Source organism: Podarcis bocagei (assembly GCF_964188305.1).
Source record: "Podarcis bocagei genome assembly, chromosome: 10".
Classification (NCBI taxonomy): Eukaryota; Metazoa; Chordata; class Lepidosauria; order Squamata; family Lacertidae; genus Podarcis; species Podarcis bocagei.
In genome coordinates this window covers 11,644,016-11,663,512 of record NC_138135.1, presented here as the reverse complement: position 1 = coordinate 11,663,512, position 19,497 = coordinate 11,644,016, and the positions used below count along the sequence as shown (strand labels likewise).

At 46.7% G+C, this 19,497-nt stretch overlaps 1 protein-coding gene across 3 annotated transcripts in view; it reads left to right on the top strand.

Moving 5' to 3' along the window:
* The window catches only part of SFMBT2 (Scm like with four mbt domains 2), a 78,140-nt gene that overhangs the window by 31,481 nt on the left and 27,162 nt on the right, over positions 1-19,497 (top strand). For all 3 annotated transcript variants that reach the window (XM_081209921.1, XM_081209922.1, XM_081209920.1), the window contains 6 exons: positions 996-1,084; positions 4,843-5,089; positions 7,405-7,502; positions 13,027-13,128; positions 13,712-13,859; positions 17,420-17,502. In XM_081209921.1, coding sequence (XP_081066047.1) covers positions 996-1,084; positions 4,843-5,089; positions 7,405-7,502; positions 13,027-13,128; positions 13,712-13,859; positions 17,420-17,502 — 767 coding nt within the window. The remainder of the gene's footprint in view (positions 1-995; positions 1,085-4,842; positions 5,090-7,404; positions 7,503-13,026; positions 13,129-13,711; positions 13,860-17,419; positions 17,503-19,497) is intronic.

The window sequence follows — 19,497 nt, the reverse complement described above, 5'->3', positions numbered from 1 at the left end:
GCTGGGCCTGGCTCCCTTGCCAGTGTCTTCCCCCTTGAAGAACCAGCTGGGTGACAAGTTAATTAAATAGCTCATTTGGAACGGTTACATTTTGCTGCTTTGTTTAGGCCTTGTCATACAATCGGTCCCCTTCAGCCGGTAAATGATGCTATCTATTGATTCTCTGTGCTGGTAACATTTACAGCCTTTTGTCATCTGCTGTTTCCTTGATGGATCTGCTGGTAGCTGCTAATGTCGGAGCCTGGATATAAATCCAGCCTTGTTGCTTGCTGATTTTTTAAATCCTCTTATCCCAGCGGTTTGGGCCGACACTTTCACTGCTGCTAACGCAATCCCTCTGGAGAGCTCCTGTCACCTCGCAAATCCCAGTTTGTAACCTTGTAATGTGTGGTGCTCATGCACATGCCCTCCCAACACCTTGAAGGCAAAAACCAAGAGGCCATGTTCCCTGATGCCATCTTCCTGTTTTTTAATTGCGAGAGAACGGCGGCCATTTTGTGATATCCTCCTGGAAAAAACAACCACTTTTTAGTGGGGTGGGGAAGAAATTGCGGCGTGAAATCATGGGAGATCGCGATGCCCAATATGGCCGCCTTTCTCTCACGATAAAAAACGGGGTGTCCAGGTTTTTCTGGGGTACGGGATATCCACGTTTTTTGGGGTATGCATGCCTGGCTCACACCTAAATCCATGCAGTGCTAGGAGCAACTAATTTCCCCAGGGACACTCATTGGTACTTTTTACTGCTGAATTTCCCTTCCCCCCTTATTTATTTATTTTCATGGATTTACTGCCTTTCTTCCACTATGGAAACTCAAGTGACTTGGGACGGATGGTACCTGCAAACCATAGTTTACTGGACCGAGAGTGTGATGGGTCATAGAGTTTGGAAGCTACCTCGTACAGTCTGCCTCTATTGTAAAGTTTCAGTCTAGCCTTTTTAAGGGTCAGAATCTGTCTCCTTAGCTAATCATGTGCTCGCCTTGCTTTCCCAGCTATCAAGGAGAAATATTCGGACTGGACGGCGTTCCTCATACGTGATTTGACGGGCTCGCGAACGGCGCCTGCAAATTTACTGGAAGGCGTATGTATTGAGTTAATATATCCTCTTGAGTGCTACAGTGTTTGTGGTGGTACGATTATTTAAGCCTGTAAAATTAACTCCCCTCTCCTCGCTTTTTAGCCCAGATCTGGTCAGGTGGCGGGTGAGAAGGAAAGCATTGATTGTTTGCATGTGGGTCATCTAAGATAGGCACAACTTTTAAGTGCAATTACATTCTTAAGTGATCGGATTCTAGGCTATTGGAGCGGTGGAGGGGAGGCAAACAGATCCAGAGTTTCTTATTTGGGTTTCTTTCAATGCATGGAAGCAAGACATTCTATGCTTGTTTGCAATTCCTTTTCACAGTAATGACCTTTGCAGAGACATCGACCTGGTTAGTGTAGTGCATAGGCGCTAGGTCTTGGGGGCCTTGGGTACCAGGGTACCCACAAATTTTTTTATGGGTGTTTAGCACCCACAACACGGGGCTCCGTTGTGACTTCTGGTTTCTATTGGAAGTCGTCACAGAGCCTGACACGACCTCCCAGACGATGTAGAAAAGTCGCTCAGAGGTCTCAGATGTAACCTCCGAGATGCCGTGAGGCCTCGGCAGTGCCGGTGCATCGCTGATGTGATGTCATGATGCCATGTTATGTCACGGGCGCCGTTGGGGACCCATAACATAAGGGCCAAGTCAGTGCCCCTGGTGTAAAGGGCTGGAAAACACATTCTCCTCTTGATATTGTTAATCCTAGCCAGCAGGTATGGTAAGATCTGTGGTCCAGCAACATCCAGAGCAGGCTTCCTCAAACTCGGGATTTGAGACTACAATTCCCATCATCCCTGACCACTGATCCTGCTAGCTAGGGATCATGGGAGTTGTCGGCCAAAAACATCTGGAGGGCCGAGTTTGAGGAAGCCTGATGAGGAGTGCTGTAGGTCCCCATGCCCTGCTGTTGAGGGAATGGTGCTGATGGTGGAAAACATAGAATTGTAGAGTTGGAAGGGACCACAAGTGTAATCTAGTCCAACCCCCTGCAATGCGGGAATCTTTTGCCCAGCATGGGGCTCGAACCCACAACCCTAGGCTTAAGAGTCTCATGCTCTACTGACTGAGCTACCAAATATACGATGTTGGAACAGAATGGATCTAACAAGCCATTTCTCTTATCTTCACGATCTCCTAATTGGCTGCAGTTCGGTGAGATTATGCTGCAAGATTATTGCTGGACGGTTCAGTGTGTCTGCAACGGTGTGGAGTTTGTGTGGGTTCTGAGTTGTGTCTCTGCAAGATGAGGGTTATCTCCAGTCCAGCTGTGATTCCTGCATTGCAGTAGCGGGGGGTTGGGGTTGGACTAGATGACCGCTGGGGTCCCTTCCACCTCCACAATTCTATGATTCCATTCTTGGTGCCACACAGAGAGATGCAAATCTGGGCATGCACCACAGTGTGTGGCTTGCTAAAGCATTGCAGGAGCAATGAATATTCTTAATGCCTTGTGGTGTGCTTTCAGTAAAGTGAGCCCTGGATATTCCTTACGATGGATATTCCACTTTTTTAAATAAAAAAGCCTCTAGCTCTTTATTTTCCTGAGAAATACGCAGGCAGTACATTCTGTCTGGCTGCTCAGTTCAACTCAATCCCAGTGTTTATTCTGCCCAGTGACACCCAACTGCATTTTATTGGAGTATTTAATATACCCCATAGCTTTTAATTTTAACAGGCCAAGCGGCTTGCATTTCAGTCTCTGCTGGTTTTGAGGTGTATTAACTTTCAGCTCCTCCCTACGATCACCACCGCTACAAAACGTATGGCTCCAGGCCTGTTTCACAGTTTGCTATCCGAATTGGTAGCTTACTTGCTAGAATTACTTGCATTGTTTGCTCAATAGCCAGGAGTGAGGATCAGGCGGGAGTGTGTGTGTGTGTCTGTGCAAATTGTAACTGGTGCCAGATATTATTATTTAATGACAATTATTATCACCATCACTGCTTATCAGTTTAGCAAAAAGGCTGTCTAGACCGTGGTGTTTCCTTACGGGGTCCTTTTGCTGTAGAAATGGATGCTCAAGGCAGAGTTGATTATTGTCGATAGACATCCTGCTCTCCTTCTGTTTCCCCCATTCCTCACCTAAGAGTTTTAATCAGGCAAACCCCAAACCAACAGGAATTTAAAAACACATAGAATGTGTTTTTAGCAGGACAGGCATCATAGTCAGTGGCGTAGCGTGGGTTGTCAGCACCCGGGGCAAGGCAAGTAATTTGCGCCCCCTAACCCGTGGATTTGCGCCCCCTAACCCTAACCCCCAGATGTTGCGCCCGGTGCGGCCGGCCCCCCCTGCACCCCCCACGCTACGCCACTGATCATAGTTGTTGCAGGTTCCGTCCTGTACCCCCAAAACACCCCTTCATAACGTTCCCCGGATATTCTTACGAGCATCTGGAAATTGTCATGTTAAAAACATTCAAGATTTTGCAGATTGGATGCTTACGTTTCAAAAATGATTTTATTTATTTTGGTAAAGGGCTGACCAGGTGCTGCTTTAACAGCGTGTTTAGCGACCACCTTTTTTGTTTTTAAAAATACAATTAATTAATTAACAGGCACATGGGATTGGGGTTAATTGGGACTGCAGTTTGCCAGTCCCTCCCCTCCCTAGTTGCAATACTACTTGCAGTGATCCCCACAAGGAAATTATTCATTAGAAAAACAACTGTCATTGGCACTAATGGAAGTTGTTATTATAATGCTTTTGCCATGCTAGAGGACTTCATTGGGATTGTGGTTGGGGCGTGAAGGATGAAGCCTCTCTTTCCCACATGCTACAGTCTCTACAAAAATCCCTTTGACACACACATACCTGGTCCTTTTTTAAAAACAAAAAAACACAGGTGTGTTTGCTGAACACGCTATGAAAATAATGTCTGGTTCGTTCTTCACATTTGCTGACACACACGTGTGTGCATGCACACGCACACCCTAAAGGCCATACGTAGCTCATCCTTTAAAAAATAATAATGTAAATCCACGTAATTCAGAAATCAACACCCAGAATCCAGTGGCTACTGATAGGGTGGAAGGTTGGGAGGTGGACAGTAGGTGGCGCCAGAGCCGATGGCATGTAGAGCCAGCTCATTCTAGTTTTGCCCCTGTCCTTCTCCGCCCTTCTGCTGAGTTCTGCAAGCGCAACACTGGGACTTAAGGAGGAGGACATTGGCAGGCAGGGCCACCCCTGGAGTATTTGTCAGTAAGAAAACAGGGCAGGTGAGGGCTATCTGGGGGCAAACTGAAGATGGCTGGGCAGTAGCCTATTTCTCCAAATAGACCAGCCTCTGCTGCCAGGATCTGAATATATGTGTGACTTTGCAAAGTGAACATTTAAAAGCTCACTCCTTTCCCCTAAGCATTTCCTTGTCACAGCTCCCCACAGCTAAGACCGTTTATTTTATTTTCACATAATCTGATTCCTGGGATATTAATAATAATTTTTTTTTTAATGGGGGGAAGTGAGTTGTTTTTGAAACAAATAATTGTCGAGCATTAAGCACAGTTAATTTCTCTTCCTGTTTTTTCCTTTTTTTTCTTTTGCGTTTGGAATGTATGACTGGGTTAAAATTAGGAGGAAGGAGAGACCGCTGGGATAAAGGTGAAGAAAAGCCATCTTCCAACCGCATACGCACACACACACACAAAAGATAGAATAAAAAAAATAAAATATATAAATCTTCTGCTGTCTCTGTTACCGTGAGAAGACTTCGCATAAAGTTTAAAATAAGGAGTTTTGCTTCTGTTTAAACAGCCTCTGCGAGGGAAAAACCCTGTAGACCTCATTACAGTTGATTCCTTAATAGAGCTTCAGGATTCCCAGAGTCCCTTTCAATACTGGATAGTTAGTGTTCTTGAGAATGTTGGAGGAAGATTACGCCTTCGCTATGTGGGATTGGAGGAGACTGAATCCTATGACCAGTGGTTGTTTTACTTGGATTACAGACTTCGACCAGTTGGTTGGTGTCAAGAGAATAAGTACAGACTGGATCCACCCGCAGGTAAAAATTTTAAAAAAGCAGAAATAAGTTTCCTAATACTGCAAATGTTATAGGGCAGGGCCATGCCTGCCTGCGGTTGATGAATAGTATAATATGCTTTAAATGTATGGTACCTACATGGCCTTAGTTTGCTGTTACAGGTAACTCACAACTTACGCACATTTAAGTTGCATAAGTTTTGCACAATTGGCAAAAGGAATTAAAAGTGGGCATAAAAGGATTAAGTGTCCGAGGGGGAAAGGACTTTGGCAACCTCACCCGCCATTGAACCCAAGGTGTTTAGACCATACATGATTTTGCTATCCCCAGAACGTAAGAGTAGGGCTGGGCGATATCTGGTTTTCAGCATCATCAGCTAAACATCACAATATACCAATAAATCATGACATCTGAAATAAGGACGGGGCTATGTAGAGGCATTGGCTGGGTTCATAGTTTTCCCCCGCAGCGTGATTTTTGCATAGCGCACACACACACACGTCATGATTTGCGATATACAGTGGACACTCGGGTTGCGAACGTGATCCATTTGGGAGGCAAGTTCACAACCTGCAGTGCCGCGTCTGCGCATGCGCAGGTTGCGCTTCTGCGCTTCTGTGCATGCGCAAAGCGCAATTTAGTGCTTCTGCACGAGCGCCAAAACCTGGAAGCAAACCATTCCAGTACAGTGGTACCTCGGGTTACATACGCTTCAGATTACATACGCTTCAGGTTACACACTCCACTAAACCAGAAATAGTGCTTCAGGTTAAGAACTTTGCTTCAGGATAAGAACAGAAATCGGGCTCCGGCAGCGCAGCAGCAGCAGGAGGCCCCATTAGCTAAAGTGGTGCTTCAGGTTAAGAAGAGTTTCAGGTTAAGTACGGACCTCCGGAACGAATTAAGTACTTAACCCGAGGTACCACTGTACTTCCAGGTTTCGGCGCGTCCATAACCCGAAAACACGCAACCTAAAGCGTCTGTAACCTGAGGTATGACTGTATTGCCAGGTCAAAAGTTATGAAACCGATATCACGATACGGACTTGGAACCTGTTTGGGATGATATATCAATATATTGCCCAGCCCTAGTTGAGAGTCGTCAGTATTGTGCTTTGACTACCAGAAAGGTGCTTGTGGGATCTTCTGCCTCGGGCGGCAAAATAACTTGGCAGGCCTTGGGCATGCACTTTGACTTAATGGGGTGAGAGGCCATTCACTGCTCTGTCTCAAGCCGCAAAATGTCTTGGGCAGGTATTGGACCCTCACAAATCAGTTCAAGTTGCAGGTGAGCTCAGTGTTTATCCCAGAGGTGCTGCAAACAGGTGATAACAGTGTTAAAGTGTATTTCGGGCCGAGTGCCAAAACTTTGCCCTATTGTCTTCATTAACAGATTTACTGACCTTGATTCTAGGAGCAGCGGGAAGAGAGCTTTAGCTTCACTTAGTAGGAAAGCCTGCTTATCTCTCCCATCATGTTGTATTCTGGGGCGTGCAGTTTTGTGGGGGTGCAGTGAGGCAAGAGATTGCCCCAGAAGTAAAGGCTTTATTTTAATCTCACTTTCCTCCTGTGAATGGATTTACAGGCGTTTAAAGAAAAACCCGCTGTGAATTGCTTAAAAGCACTGAGTGAGGCAGCTAATACAACTTTCCCGCCCCCTTGATTTACGGTTTTTGTACTTTGCAAAGCACGGTCATCAGTTGAGTCCTCGGGGCAGCTTAAAAGCAGGTTGCTGTGTGGGTCTGTTGGGACAAATCTGGTAAAATCTACCAGGTGTGCAAATGAGGCCTATATGAGTGAGTGAGTGAGTGTGTGTGTGTGTGTGTGAGAGAGAGAGAGAGAGAGGGAGAGGGAGAGGGAGAGAACGAGAACCCGGTAAAGTGGCGCACCTAGGAGAACGCAAACTCTGATCCTAAACTTCCTCTCCTTTTTGGGATATCTTTGGGAGAAGAAAAGGCTAAGGCGTAAACGTAACTGCAGTGGATTCCCTAAGGATGGCACCTTGTATGCCTCCTTTTGCCAACTCCTGCAGCCAAGCTGGTACCAAATTTATCTCAGCTTTCTTTTGGCTCACACCAGCAATGCCAAGACAAGGATCTTGTTGTCTGGGCAGTCCACGACCTCCATATGCACTGCCCAGGCTTGCGCCCCAGGAAAACCACTTCGGTGCTGCTAATGTGGCGGTTTGACTTCACCCCTGGAGGCTCACTCCATTGCGTCTTGGGACAGGCGGATGCCAACCACGTATTTGCAGACCCAGAACTTGAATGAAGCATTGCAGAGTGTTAATATACACTGCTTCAACGTCCATGTGATTTCTGATGTGGTTTGTTTTAGAAATCTGTTCTCTGAAGACTGTGTCTGAATGGCATTCTGCTCTGGATAAAGCCCTGATTGAGGCAGCACAATTTCCCCTCCCTATGGAAGTGTTTAAGGTAGGATCTGCTATTCCCTTTTCAGCCAAAAAAACAGCCGGTTTGAATTTCGGTGGCATCGCTGTATTGGGCCCCTGATTCTCGTATCAGACTCATCCATCTTTGTTCGGAGAAAGGAATGGGGGAATGGGCTTCATGGAGACTGCCAGCTCCTTGCTTGATGCTACTTTCTCCATAGTTCTATTACTGCTGCCGCCATTTTGAACCCTGGGCCTGTCCCTCCATGGGTTGCCTGTTGAAGCCATCTTTGCAAATTCCAGCCTACAGCCACCCCCAACGGTGCCCTCCAGTTTTGTGGACTCCACCGACCATCAGCACCAGACGACTGGTCAGGGTTGTTGGGAGTTGTAGTTCAATGTGCCTGGATGACGCCACGTTGGGAGAGGCTAGAATGGGCACTTATAACCTTGCCGTTTCCATGCCTAGTGTTGTCGTTTCACTGAGAGAAAGCTTGCCTAATCTCCTAACACCATGTCAGACCTTGGATCCATCTAGCTTGTACTGTGCAGTAGCGTAGCGCAGGGGGGGGGCAGGCACAAAATTTGAGAGGAGGGCATAACCCACTCAGGCGCCAGCATTGGCTGACCAGCCCTCCCCCCCATGTGAGCAAGCAGGCGGCACAGCACGACCCTGCTTGGCTCTGGTGGCGGGGCACTCCATCCGCATTGGTGGCTTGCCTGCCCCGGGTGCCAGCAACCCCTGCTATGCCACTGGTACTGTATGCATTGAACTGCTGCATCTGCCCCAAGGTTTTGTGTTTTCGGTTTGCGTATTGTTTCGGGAAAATGTGAATTAGTGTCCTGGACAGGCTGGAGGCAGAGGAATTGTGGGAGGCACCCTTGGGGAAAAACCCGCCCCGGCAGTGGGAAGAAGGCTCAGAGCCAGGGGAGTCATGCTGGGAAAGACTTCCTCGAAAGCATTGCTGAGACCACTAGGCCTGAGCTGTGGTTTGTTTCCTTGAATAAAGATCCAACTTCACTGGCCTCAAGCGACTTATTTATTTTTGCTGCTGGCTCCAGCCCTGACATTTAGGTGGATTCGCTTTAATATCTGATCCAGGCCACGCTCCCTTCCCCATTCCATCCCTAGATCTCAGCCCGCATTTCTTGTGTGGCGAGTTCTCGTCCCCCCCCGTGGAAATATAGACACATGACACAATTATTTAAGGTTAATGGGCTAAATATGGCCACAACTTTATTGGTTACAGGTGATGAGCAGTATTGGCTTAGGCATTGGTCCTAACCGACTATCCGGCTTCAGGAACAGCTGGTATGCGGGAAAAGAGGGAGATCCCTGGCCATGCCCCCAAAGTCAGCCGATTGGCTGGCCAGGGGATGACACGGCCAGGGATTCTCCCAATCGCACAGGGGGGGGGGGCGTGACGCCCGCAATCCCACCTCCTCTGCAGGGCGAAAGTGGCTTTTCCAGCAATTTAAAACCCACTATTTTAAAAACAGTTAAATAGCAGTCGCAGGAACAGGGTGGCTTCTCAAACATTTGCCAGTAGCTTCGTAGCGAAGGGGTCAGATGCAACTCTGTGGAGAGAAGGCAGTAGCTTCCCCAAAAATCCTGTTTCCTGCATTTTGCCTTCCCTTCCCTTCTTACTTTTGTTTGGATTTGAGTTTCTTGCCAGCTATGCCCTGTCAAAGCAATAAATTCTCACCTTGAGCCTCCTGGCTTGTGAGTTCAGTTTCCCCTGCGGTGAGGATATATATCGGTATGGAAAATTCTGCAGGTTTAATAAAAGGAGAAGGTGATGAATTGCAAACAAGTGCACTCTATCCTACAAGACTTTTGCAATAATCTCTGAGTGGGGGTGTGGGAGTGTGTTATTGCTCCTGCTTTCAAAAAACACTTGGTTCCTGTGAAGAATGGGGAGTGGAATTAGTAGCATCAAGAATACTGTCGTTGCTTCAACGCAGGTCAGTGATGGAAGTGGTCCTCTTCCTTTTGATGAAAACCAGGCTGTTGGAAAGCAATAGTTTTCCAGTGGTGGGAAACCACACAAAATTGGCGCATAATTGGAGGGGAGAGGGGTCAGTGCTGTGTTTGGAAGCGCAAAATGTGTGGCTTCTGGAATCGAATCCTTTCGATTGCAGAGTCCTGCAGACTCACTTAAATGTGACCCCCAGAAAGGTTGGGGACACCAACAGCCCGTCGCTGCCTTCAGCATTTGAAAGCAACGATTCTTGATTTATTTCATTTTGTCTAAACACCATTTTAGCCCACCCTTCATCGCAAAGTGAGCTGGAGAACAATTTTTAAAAACCAAATGTATTACAATCAGTAATCATAGAACGAGCAGGTGAAACACCAAAGAACAACTAGGATAGCAGCATTATTATTATTATTATTATTATTATTATTATTATTATTATTATTATTATTATTATACCCCGCCCATCTGGCTGGGTTTCCCTAGCCACACTGGGCGGCTTTCAGCAGAATATAGAAACAATATAAATATAAATGGTTAGCTAATAGCCCAGCAAACGCCTTAGTGAATCGACTAATTTGCAATCAATTAAATTACCTAACCCTGGTCTATATATTACATGAGTATTTCATAGAATGCTTTGTTTATACAGATGAACCTAGGAGCTTTGAGATGCAAAGATGCCACAGAGTGGCTGGGGAAACCCAGTCAGATGAATCATAGAATCACACAATGGTAGAATTGGGAGGGATCCTGAGGGTCATCTAGTCCAACCCCCTGCAAGACCGCATACATCCCCTCCTTCCTATTTTATCCTCAAAACATCCCTGTGAGGTAGGCTGGGCTGAGAGGCAGTGACTGGCCCGAGGTCTCCCAGTGAACTTTGGGTGGCTGAGTGGAGATTTGAACCCTGGTCTCCCAGGTCTTATAGTCCAGCCCAGGGGCCAGCAACCTTTTTCAGCTGTGGGCCGGTCCACCGTCCCTCAGACCTTGTGGGGGGCTAGACTATATTTTGAATAAAAAAATATGAACGAATTCCTATGCCCCACAAATAACCCAGAGATGCATTTTCAATAAAAGCACACATTCTACTCATGTAAAAACACCAGGCAGGCCCCACAAATAACCCAGAGATGCATTTTAAATAAAAGGACACATCCTGCTCCTGTTCACATCCTGCACACTGATTCCCAGACCATCTGGGGGCCGGATTGAGAAGACGATTGGGCCGTATCCGGCCCCCGGGCCTTAGTTTGCCTTCTCCTGGTCCAGCCCTTTAACCGCTAGACTATACTGGCTCTCAAGTCTCTTAAGTACAAATTGGTAAGAGGGGTTAAGTATCACACAATCACATATATCTGCTATGTCGTATTGAACGTAAAGGACCGGTGTTTGATGCACCATGTGGGATCCATGAGACCCTACTTTCTTTTTTGTCTCAAGAGTAAAGAGTAAGAAAGAGAAGTCTTATTATCTGCCATTGATGTGCGCCAAGGAATTCAGAGAGCAATCCATCATGGCTGCGCGTCAATTTGAGCCTAATAGCAATTAAAAGCTTTCTGTTCGCTCCAGTGAAATGTATCCTTCAGAAATTATGTAGATTAATTGGCGTCTTGAAAGGGAGCATATGTTTGCCGTCTCATTCATTCCTCTGAATCTGAGACAGGCTGGCAAAAGGTTCGCTGGGACGGAGCGTATTTGAAGCCACCTTCTCACACTTCCCGTTAAACTGGGGCACATCACCCTGGGAAGGCAGGCCATCTAAGAGAAGGAAAACCCTGATCCTAAGCCTCTGCCGCCTGGCGGGATATCTTTGGGAGGAGAAAATGCTCAGGAATAAACCCTACACAAATCTGGAGTGGAGTATTAGACGCCTTGTATGCCTCCTTCCTGTACGTGGATGGCGCCATGGGTTAAACCACAGGGCCTAGGACTTGTCCATCAGAAGGTCGGCGGTTCGAATCCCCGCAACGGGGTGAGCTCCTGTTGCTCGGTCCCTGCTCTTGCCAACCTAGCAGTTCGAAAGCACCTCAAAGTGCAAGTAGATAAATAGGTACCGCTCTGGCGGGAAGGTAAACGACGTTTCCGTGCGCTGCTCTGGTTCGCCAGAAGCGGCTTAGTCCTGCTGGCCACATGACCCGGAAGCTGTACACCGGCTCCCTCGGCCAATAAAGCGAGGTGAGCGCCGCAACCCCAGAGTCGGTCACGACTGGACCTAATGGTCAGGGGTCTCTTTACCTTTACTTTATGCCTCCTTCCAGCAATTCCTGCAGCCAAACTGGTGCAAAACATCTTGCTCTTCTTTCCTTTGGACGACACCAACGAGGCCAGGGGGGGGGGAGTCTTGTCATCTGGACCTCAGTACACACACTTTCTCCTTGGGGAAGTCACTTCTAGGGTTGCCATATAGTCTCTTTTCCCAGGACATGTCCTCTTTTCCAGGAATAAAAATTCTGTCTGGGTAGATTTTTAACATTTGGCAAAATGACTGGGGGTTGTTCTTTTTTTGCTTCCAGTAACCCAATTAGACTCGGACCTAAGATACCCGGCTAAGCTAGTCTGCAGGAGAGAATCACAACCGAGAAGCGTCTTAAACTAGCTATACATACTGTATAAATCCCTTCTCTTGTGACTGAACTAAAAGGATGCTAGCTCAGCTACAAGATCTTGGAGAAGGAGTCTGGGAGGGCAAGAGTTAACATCCCCCTGCCCTTAAGGAGAGTCCATATGTACATGTTAAACAGATTAATAAATTGTTCTGTGCACACACACAAATACTTTCATGTGGCAAGTGAGGGCGCAACATGTATATATTATTTAGTTGTTGAAAGTTGAGAACATTGCGGCTAGGAATATTATCACAAGCTTCTATAGCCTACATATAGTAGGGGCATTTGAAATGAGAGTCGTCAAAGGGATCTCTATTTAAAAGTAGGAGTTGGCAAATGTGACCTCTTTTTAGCTCTTCAAAATATGGCAACCCTAGTAACACAGCGGTTTGGTTTCACCCCTGGTGGCAAACTCCATTGTCTCTTGAGACTGACGGATGCCAAGAAAAGGGGATGTAACTAAGGCAGGATGGAGAACAGAAGATACCAGGCCCATGTAGCTATGGTGGGCCCACAACCGACCCCAGGGATTCAGATAAATGGTGCTTGCTCCCTACTTGAACTCCACTGAGCATCTTGGGCTTGCCGATCGGAAGGTCGGCGGTTCGAATCCCTGTGACAGGGTGAGCTCCCGTTGCTCTGTCCCTGCTCCTGCCAACCTAGCAGTTTAAAAGCACGCCAGTGCAAGTAGATAAATAGGTACCACTCCGGCGGGAAGGTCAACAGCATTTCTGTGTGCTCTGGCTTCCATCACAGTGTCCCATTGTGCCAGAGGCGGTTTAGTCCTGCTGGCCACATGACCCGGAAAGCTGCCTGTCGACAAACGCCGGCTCCCTCGGTCTGAAAGCGAGATGAGCGCTGCAACCCCATAGTCGCCTTTGACCGGACTTAACCATCCAGGGGTCCTTTACCTTTTTTACCTAATCACCTTCTGAGCTTCGGGGACAAAGCCTTGGATTTATTTGTTTTTGTTTCATAGGACCATGACGACTTGAGGAACCACCTGTTCACAGTGGGCATGAAATTGGAGGCAGTGGATATGAAAGATCCATGTAGGATTTGTCCCGCTACAATATCTAAGGTGAGAAATTTAAAATGGGGGAAGGCAGGGGGTTGGACTAGATGACCCTTGGGTCCCTTCCAACACTAAAATTCTGTGATTCTAACACAGATGGAAAATAATAATAATAATAATAATAATAATAATAATAATAATAATAATAATAATAAAGATTTCTTCCCTTCCCTTCCCTTCCCTTCCCTTCCCTTCCCTTCCCTGTGAGGTCCTAGGGTGGGTTATTAGTGGTAAACTCAATGGTGGGGACACTTTTACCAAACTTTCCTTTATCCAAAAAGAGCACTCCCACTTTATTTATTTATTATTTTGCATTTCTACCCCACCTTTTCCTCCATGGCACTCCAGGTGTCTTACGTGGTTCTCCCTCTCCCCATTTTATCCTCACAACAACCCTGTGAGGTACGTTTCAGACCTGAAGTGTGAAAATTGCAGACCCACTTTTGCTGATGAGTATCCCAAACCTAGTATTTTCAGTGCAAAATGAAAGGAAAACACAAGGCCGGTCCCTGAACAGAGTTCACATTCGTTCTGTGTGTGTCGATGGCAGGGGTTTTTCCTTAATGCAGAATTGTTTGGTTCCCTCCAGGTTTTTAACAACCATTTTGTTCAAGTAACCATTGACGACCTCCGTCCCGAAGGGAGTGCAGCCTCCATGATTTGCCATGCCGATTCCTTGGGGATCATGCCAGTACAGTGGTGCCTTAAAAACGGAGTCCACCTGACACCGCCCAAAGGTCTGTATATATATATATATATATAGCTCTCTCTGGGCAAAAAGTCTTTCCTGGGTTTTCAGAGTGCTACGGTGCCCTGGCTAGCCCACAGGTTGTTTCGGTTTTGATAGTGGGTTTCAGGGTTGCGTAACCCAGGACGTGAGACGTGGAAGAAGCCTATAAGTGCTGCATGCTGAATCTGGAGAGAGGGACTCAGCCGTGAAGCTCCCAGATATTTACTGTATTTTTCCGTGTATAAGATGATGCTTTTTGCTAAGAAAAAACCAGGCAAAAATTGGGTGTTGTCTTATACACGGATAGTGAATGCAGGGGGGGGGGGGGACGTGTGATTAATGGCAGCAGCATGCAGGAGATTGGCAGTGGTGATTGGGCGGGTGATTGGTGGCTGTGGCAAGGCCTGCTGGTGATTGGCTGCGGCAAGTGGGCAGGTGGGTTGTTGGTGGCGGCAAACAGACAATTGGCAGCTGCGGCGAGGCGTGCAATCGGCAGTGGCTGTGGCAAGCCATCACTGGTGGCGGGCAGGCAGGTGAGCAGTTGCGGAAGTGACCTCCCCCACCCGTCCAAAAAGCTAAACAACTTAATTTCTTAATTTTGGGCGTCTTATACACGGGAAAATACTGTATGTTTGAGAACTGGCATGGTGTACCTCAGAGTCGCCAGCCTTTCTTGGGGACGCCTTTTTGCAATCACAAATTGGAGAAGCTGTTGTGGGCGCCACAGGAACACCGCAACCAAGCACACACCACAATCTGTTTTAATAGCAACTGCAGAATTTCCTCTTTCAGCAAGGGAAAGGCATTCAGGAGCGCCAGGAAAGACCCGCAATGGTGACTCCTTGCATAGTGGTTCAAGTTTTGGCTTAATGCTAGAGAAACCTGGCATCATCTCTAAGCCTAACTCAGTGTTTCTCTACGTCTAGCCCATCCTACCTCACAGGGTGGTTGTGAGGATAATATATGGGGGGGGCAGAAGCATTTATTCCCCCAAATAAGCTTTATTGCCATTATAAACAACCCAAAAGTGCAATGGCAGTGTATCGCGCCACATACAAAACAAGTGAGTCACAAGAGAGATAGTTTCATTGCAGTTGAACTTCCAGTTCTAGGGTTCTGTGAAATGGTGACACAACAATATCTTTCAAGACATCCTTATTTTTCCGAGCTGGTCTAGAAAGTGACACCTAAACCCAATTAATAAATAAATTCTGCTTTACTATACAGTGGTACCTCGGGTTAAGTACTTAATTCGTTCCGGAGGTCCGTACTTAACCTTAAACTGTTCTTAACCTGAAGCACCACTTTAGCTAATGGGGCCTCCTGCTGCCGCCGCGCCGCCAGAGCACAATTTCTGTTCTCATCCTGAAGCAAAGTTCTTAACCTGAAGCACTATTTCTGGAATCTGTAACCTGAAGCATATGTAACCTGAAGTGTATGTAACCTGAAGCGTATCTAACCTGAGGTACCACTGTACCAACACGACCTGCTTTGGGGGCTGGTTTTCTGGGGACGGGTAGGGTTAGACTGCATGTTTTTCCTAAATTGAATTTACCCCTTTTGCCTGGAGGCAGATTTAATATACATTCCTTCCCTGCTATTAAACAACTGGAAGAAGAATTGTGCGGGTTCCCTGGGGCCAAAAATAGACCCATGTGCTCTCTCTGTTTGGTGCCAGCCAGCAAATGCATCTCCATTAACTGCCAGCAAATGTAAGCACTGAGCTGGCACTGCTTATATTTACTAAGCTGGATTTATAGACCTCTTTTCTTTCTTTCTTAAACATTAAGAGCTATTGCGCCCTTTTATGAGCTATTTAAGGGGAGGGAGCATTTGCTCAAGGATTACAGCACGTTGCAGAGAACGCTCAGCTATGCGCTCGAATGTAATCATGCGCCGCTCCTTGACTGCACGCTATTGCCAGCATCTGAAATCTTAACACGGGCCGCTGCAGTTAATAAAACATTTAGCTGGTTATAAAAGGGCAGCTAGCCTCCAACATCTAACACCTGCTGCCTGAGGTTGATGGGAGTTGTTGTAGTAGTAGTAGTAGTAGTAGTAGTAGTAGTAATAATAATAATAATAATAATAATAATAATAATAATAATAATAATACAGTGGTACCTCGGGTTAAGTACTTAATTTGTTCTGGAGGTCCATTCTTAACCTGAAACTGTTTTTAACCTGAAGCACCACTTTAGCTAATGGGGCCTCCCACTGCCGCCACACCACTGGAGCCCAATTTCTATTCTTATCCTGAAGCAAAGTTCTTAACCTGAAGCACTATTTCTGGGTTAGCAGAGTGTGTAACCTGAAGCGTATGTAACCTGAAGCGTATGTAACCCGAGGTACCACTGTAATAATTTATTATTTATACCCCGCCCATCTGGCTGGGTTTCCCCAGCCACTCTGGGCGGCTTCCAACAAAACACTAAAATACAATAACCTATTAAACATTAAAAGCTTCCCTAAACAGGGCTGCCTTTAGATGTCTTCTAAAAGTTTGGTAGTTATTTTTCCCTTTGACATCTGGTGGGAGGGTGTTCCACAGGGCGGGTGCCACCACCGAAAAGGCCCTCTGCCTGGTTCCCTGTAACTTGGCTTCTCGCAACGAGGGAACTACCAGAAGGCCCTCGGCACTGGACCTCAGTGTCCGGGCTGAATGATGGGAGTGGAGACGCACCTTCAGGTATACTTCAGGTAGTACAACGCACCTGAACTGCACCCGGTTGGAGAAGGGCTGACTTCAGGCATGACCACAGTCCAAAATTGCAATAAGTGTGCGGGTGGAAGAACAGTGAAGACAGCTGGAGATTTGAGGCTGCAGCAGATCCAGCTGTCAAAGAGGCAAGCCGCCGTTCTTCAAAGGGACCTCGACAGTGGGAACTTTTTGGTACCCAGAATCATAGAACTGCAGAACGCAAAGGGACCCCTGGGTCATCTAGTCCAACCCCCTGCTGCAATGCAGGAATCGCAGCTAAAGCATCCATGACAGATGGCCATCCAACCTCTGCTTTAAAACCTCCAAGGAAGGAGAGTCGTCACCTTCCAAGCTGCCAAACTGCTTTTACCGTCCAGAATTTCTTCCGAATGTTTAGTTGGAATCTCCTTTGAACCCGTTGGTTCAAATCCTACCCTCTGAGCAGCTTCTAACAAATTATTAAATCACAGAAAAACATCTAATATTAAAAACTTCCCTATACAGGACTGCTTTCAGACGTCTTCTAAAAGCCATATAGTTATAGTATTTATCTGTTTGACATCCGATGGGAGGGCGTTCCGGAGGGTGGGTGCCACTACCGAGAAGGCCCTGTAACTTCACTTCTCGCAGTGAGGGAACTGCCAGAAGGCCCTCGGAGCTGGATCTCAGTGTCTGGGCTGAACGATGTGCTTCTTATGTCCTTATATTCAGTGCTAGAAAAAAAGAGGAGCCAGAACTCACCATGAACTCACCTCTGTTTTCTTATAACGGCAAAGGCACCCACCAGTGAGGTGCCCGAACAGAGTTCCGGTGAGATGAGGCTGAAAAATAAAGCCCTGTTTATATTCTTATGCGTTGTCTTGCAGGTTATTCCAGCCAGGACTTTGACTGGGCAGATTACCAGAAGCAATGTGGAACTGAAGCAGCTCCCCAGTTCTGCTTCAGAAATGTAAGATACCGTTTTCCTTTTCTAAAAAAGGTTTATTGATTTAATTGAGACAGATTTATTTACAGTGGTACCTCGCAAGACGAATGCCTCGCAAGACAAAAAACTCGCTAGACGAAAGGTTTTTCCATTTTCGATTTGCCTCGCAAGACGAATTTCCCTATGGGCTTTTTTCGCAAGACGAAAACGTCTCGCGACTTTGTTTTCTTTGTCTAAAAACAAAGACATGTTTTGTTTATAAAGTTAATTTATTTTCCCTTCAATTTTTGAACTGCTCTTTACAGTATGTGTGACTTTAAAGAGCAGTTAATAAACTGTTGTTGTACCAAATTTGGCTTTGTTTGGACTTTTTTTGACCATAGGAACGCATTAATTGATTTTCAATGCATTCCTATGGGATTTCGTGCTTCGCAAGACGAAAAATTCGCTAGACGACAAAAATTGCGGAACGAATTAATTTCGTCTTGCGGGGCACCACTGTATTTATTTGGCTGGCTGCAAAAGTAACAAAGGGGGGAAACTTCATCTTCTGACACTAATGCAAATATCCCATCGATATGTAAATTGATATAGGCAACCCATGTGTCCAAATCTAGTGAGAGCCACTGTGGTGTAGTGGTTAGAGTGTTGGACTAGGAGACCAGGGTTCGAATCCCTGCTCATCCATGAAACCTGCCGGATCCCAGTCCCAGTCTCTCAGCCTAACTTACCTCACAGGGTTGTTGTGGGACGATAAAATGGGAAGAGAACCATCAATGCCTCGTTGAGCTCCTTGGAGGAAAGATGAAGCATAGTAAAGGTAAAGGGGCCCCTGACCATTAGGTCCAGTCGTGGCCGACTTTGGGGTTGCGGCGCTCATCTCGCTTTATTGGCCGAGGGAGCCGGCGTACAGCTTCCAGGTCATGTGGCCAGCATGACTAAGCCGCTTCTGGCGAACCAGAGCAGCTCACGGAAACGCCGTTTACCTGCCCGCCAGAGCGGTACCTATTTATCTACTTGCACTTTGATGTGCTTTCGAACTGCTAGGTTGGCAGGAGCAGGGACCAAACAACGGGAGCTCACCCCGTCACGGGGATTCGAACCGCCAACCTTCTGATCGGCAAGTCCTAGGCTCTGTGGTTTAACCCACTGCACCACCCGTGTCCCTAAAATGAAGCATAAATATGATTAAAGACCCATACGATATTGATGAACGCAAGCTGTGCATTCAGACTTAGAAAAACGCAGTCTTCAGACTGCGTTTCTTTTATATCTACTAATCCCACACCGGCCTCCTCATTTCCTGGTTCTTAGCTTCTGCCTTTCAGCACCACGAACTACGCAGCAGGGACTGCTTAAACAATGGGGGTGGGGTGGGGGAAGGAAATGCATCATTTATCTTTTAAAAAATAACAACAACATAGCATCCCTTCTTGGGCATTTGAGCCTCTGGCCTGGTGGGGAAATGTATGCGGTGGACAAAATAGGGAGGCCGGAAGCAGCCCAGAGACTGGGGTCCACCAAAGTGATACTCCCTAGATTCTGCTGGACTCCATTTCCCATAAACCCTAGGTAGAATGGCCCCTGACCCAAAGGATGATGGGAGATAATAATAATAATAATAATAATAATAATAATAATAATAATAATAATAATAATTTATTTGTACCCCGCCCATCTGGCTGGGTTTCCCCAGCCACTCTGGGCGGCTTCCATAGAAACCAAAAAACACTAAAATATCATACATTAAAAACTTCCCTGAACAGGGCTGCCTTCAGATATCTTCTGAATGTCAGGTAGTTGTTTATTGTTTTGACATCTGATGGGAGGGTGTTCCACAGGGCGGGCGCCACTACCGAAAAGGCCCTCTGCCTGGTTCCCTGTAGCTTTGCTTCTTGCAATGAGGGAACCGCCAGAAGGCCCTCAGCGCTGGACCTCAGCTTCTGAGCAGAACGATTGGGGTGGAGACGCTCCTTCAGGTATACTGGGCCGAGGCCGTTTAGGGCTTTAAAGGTCAAC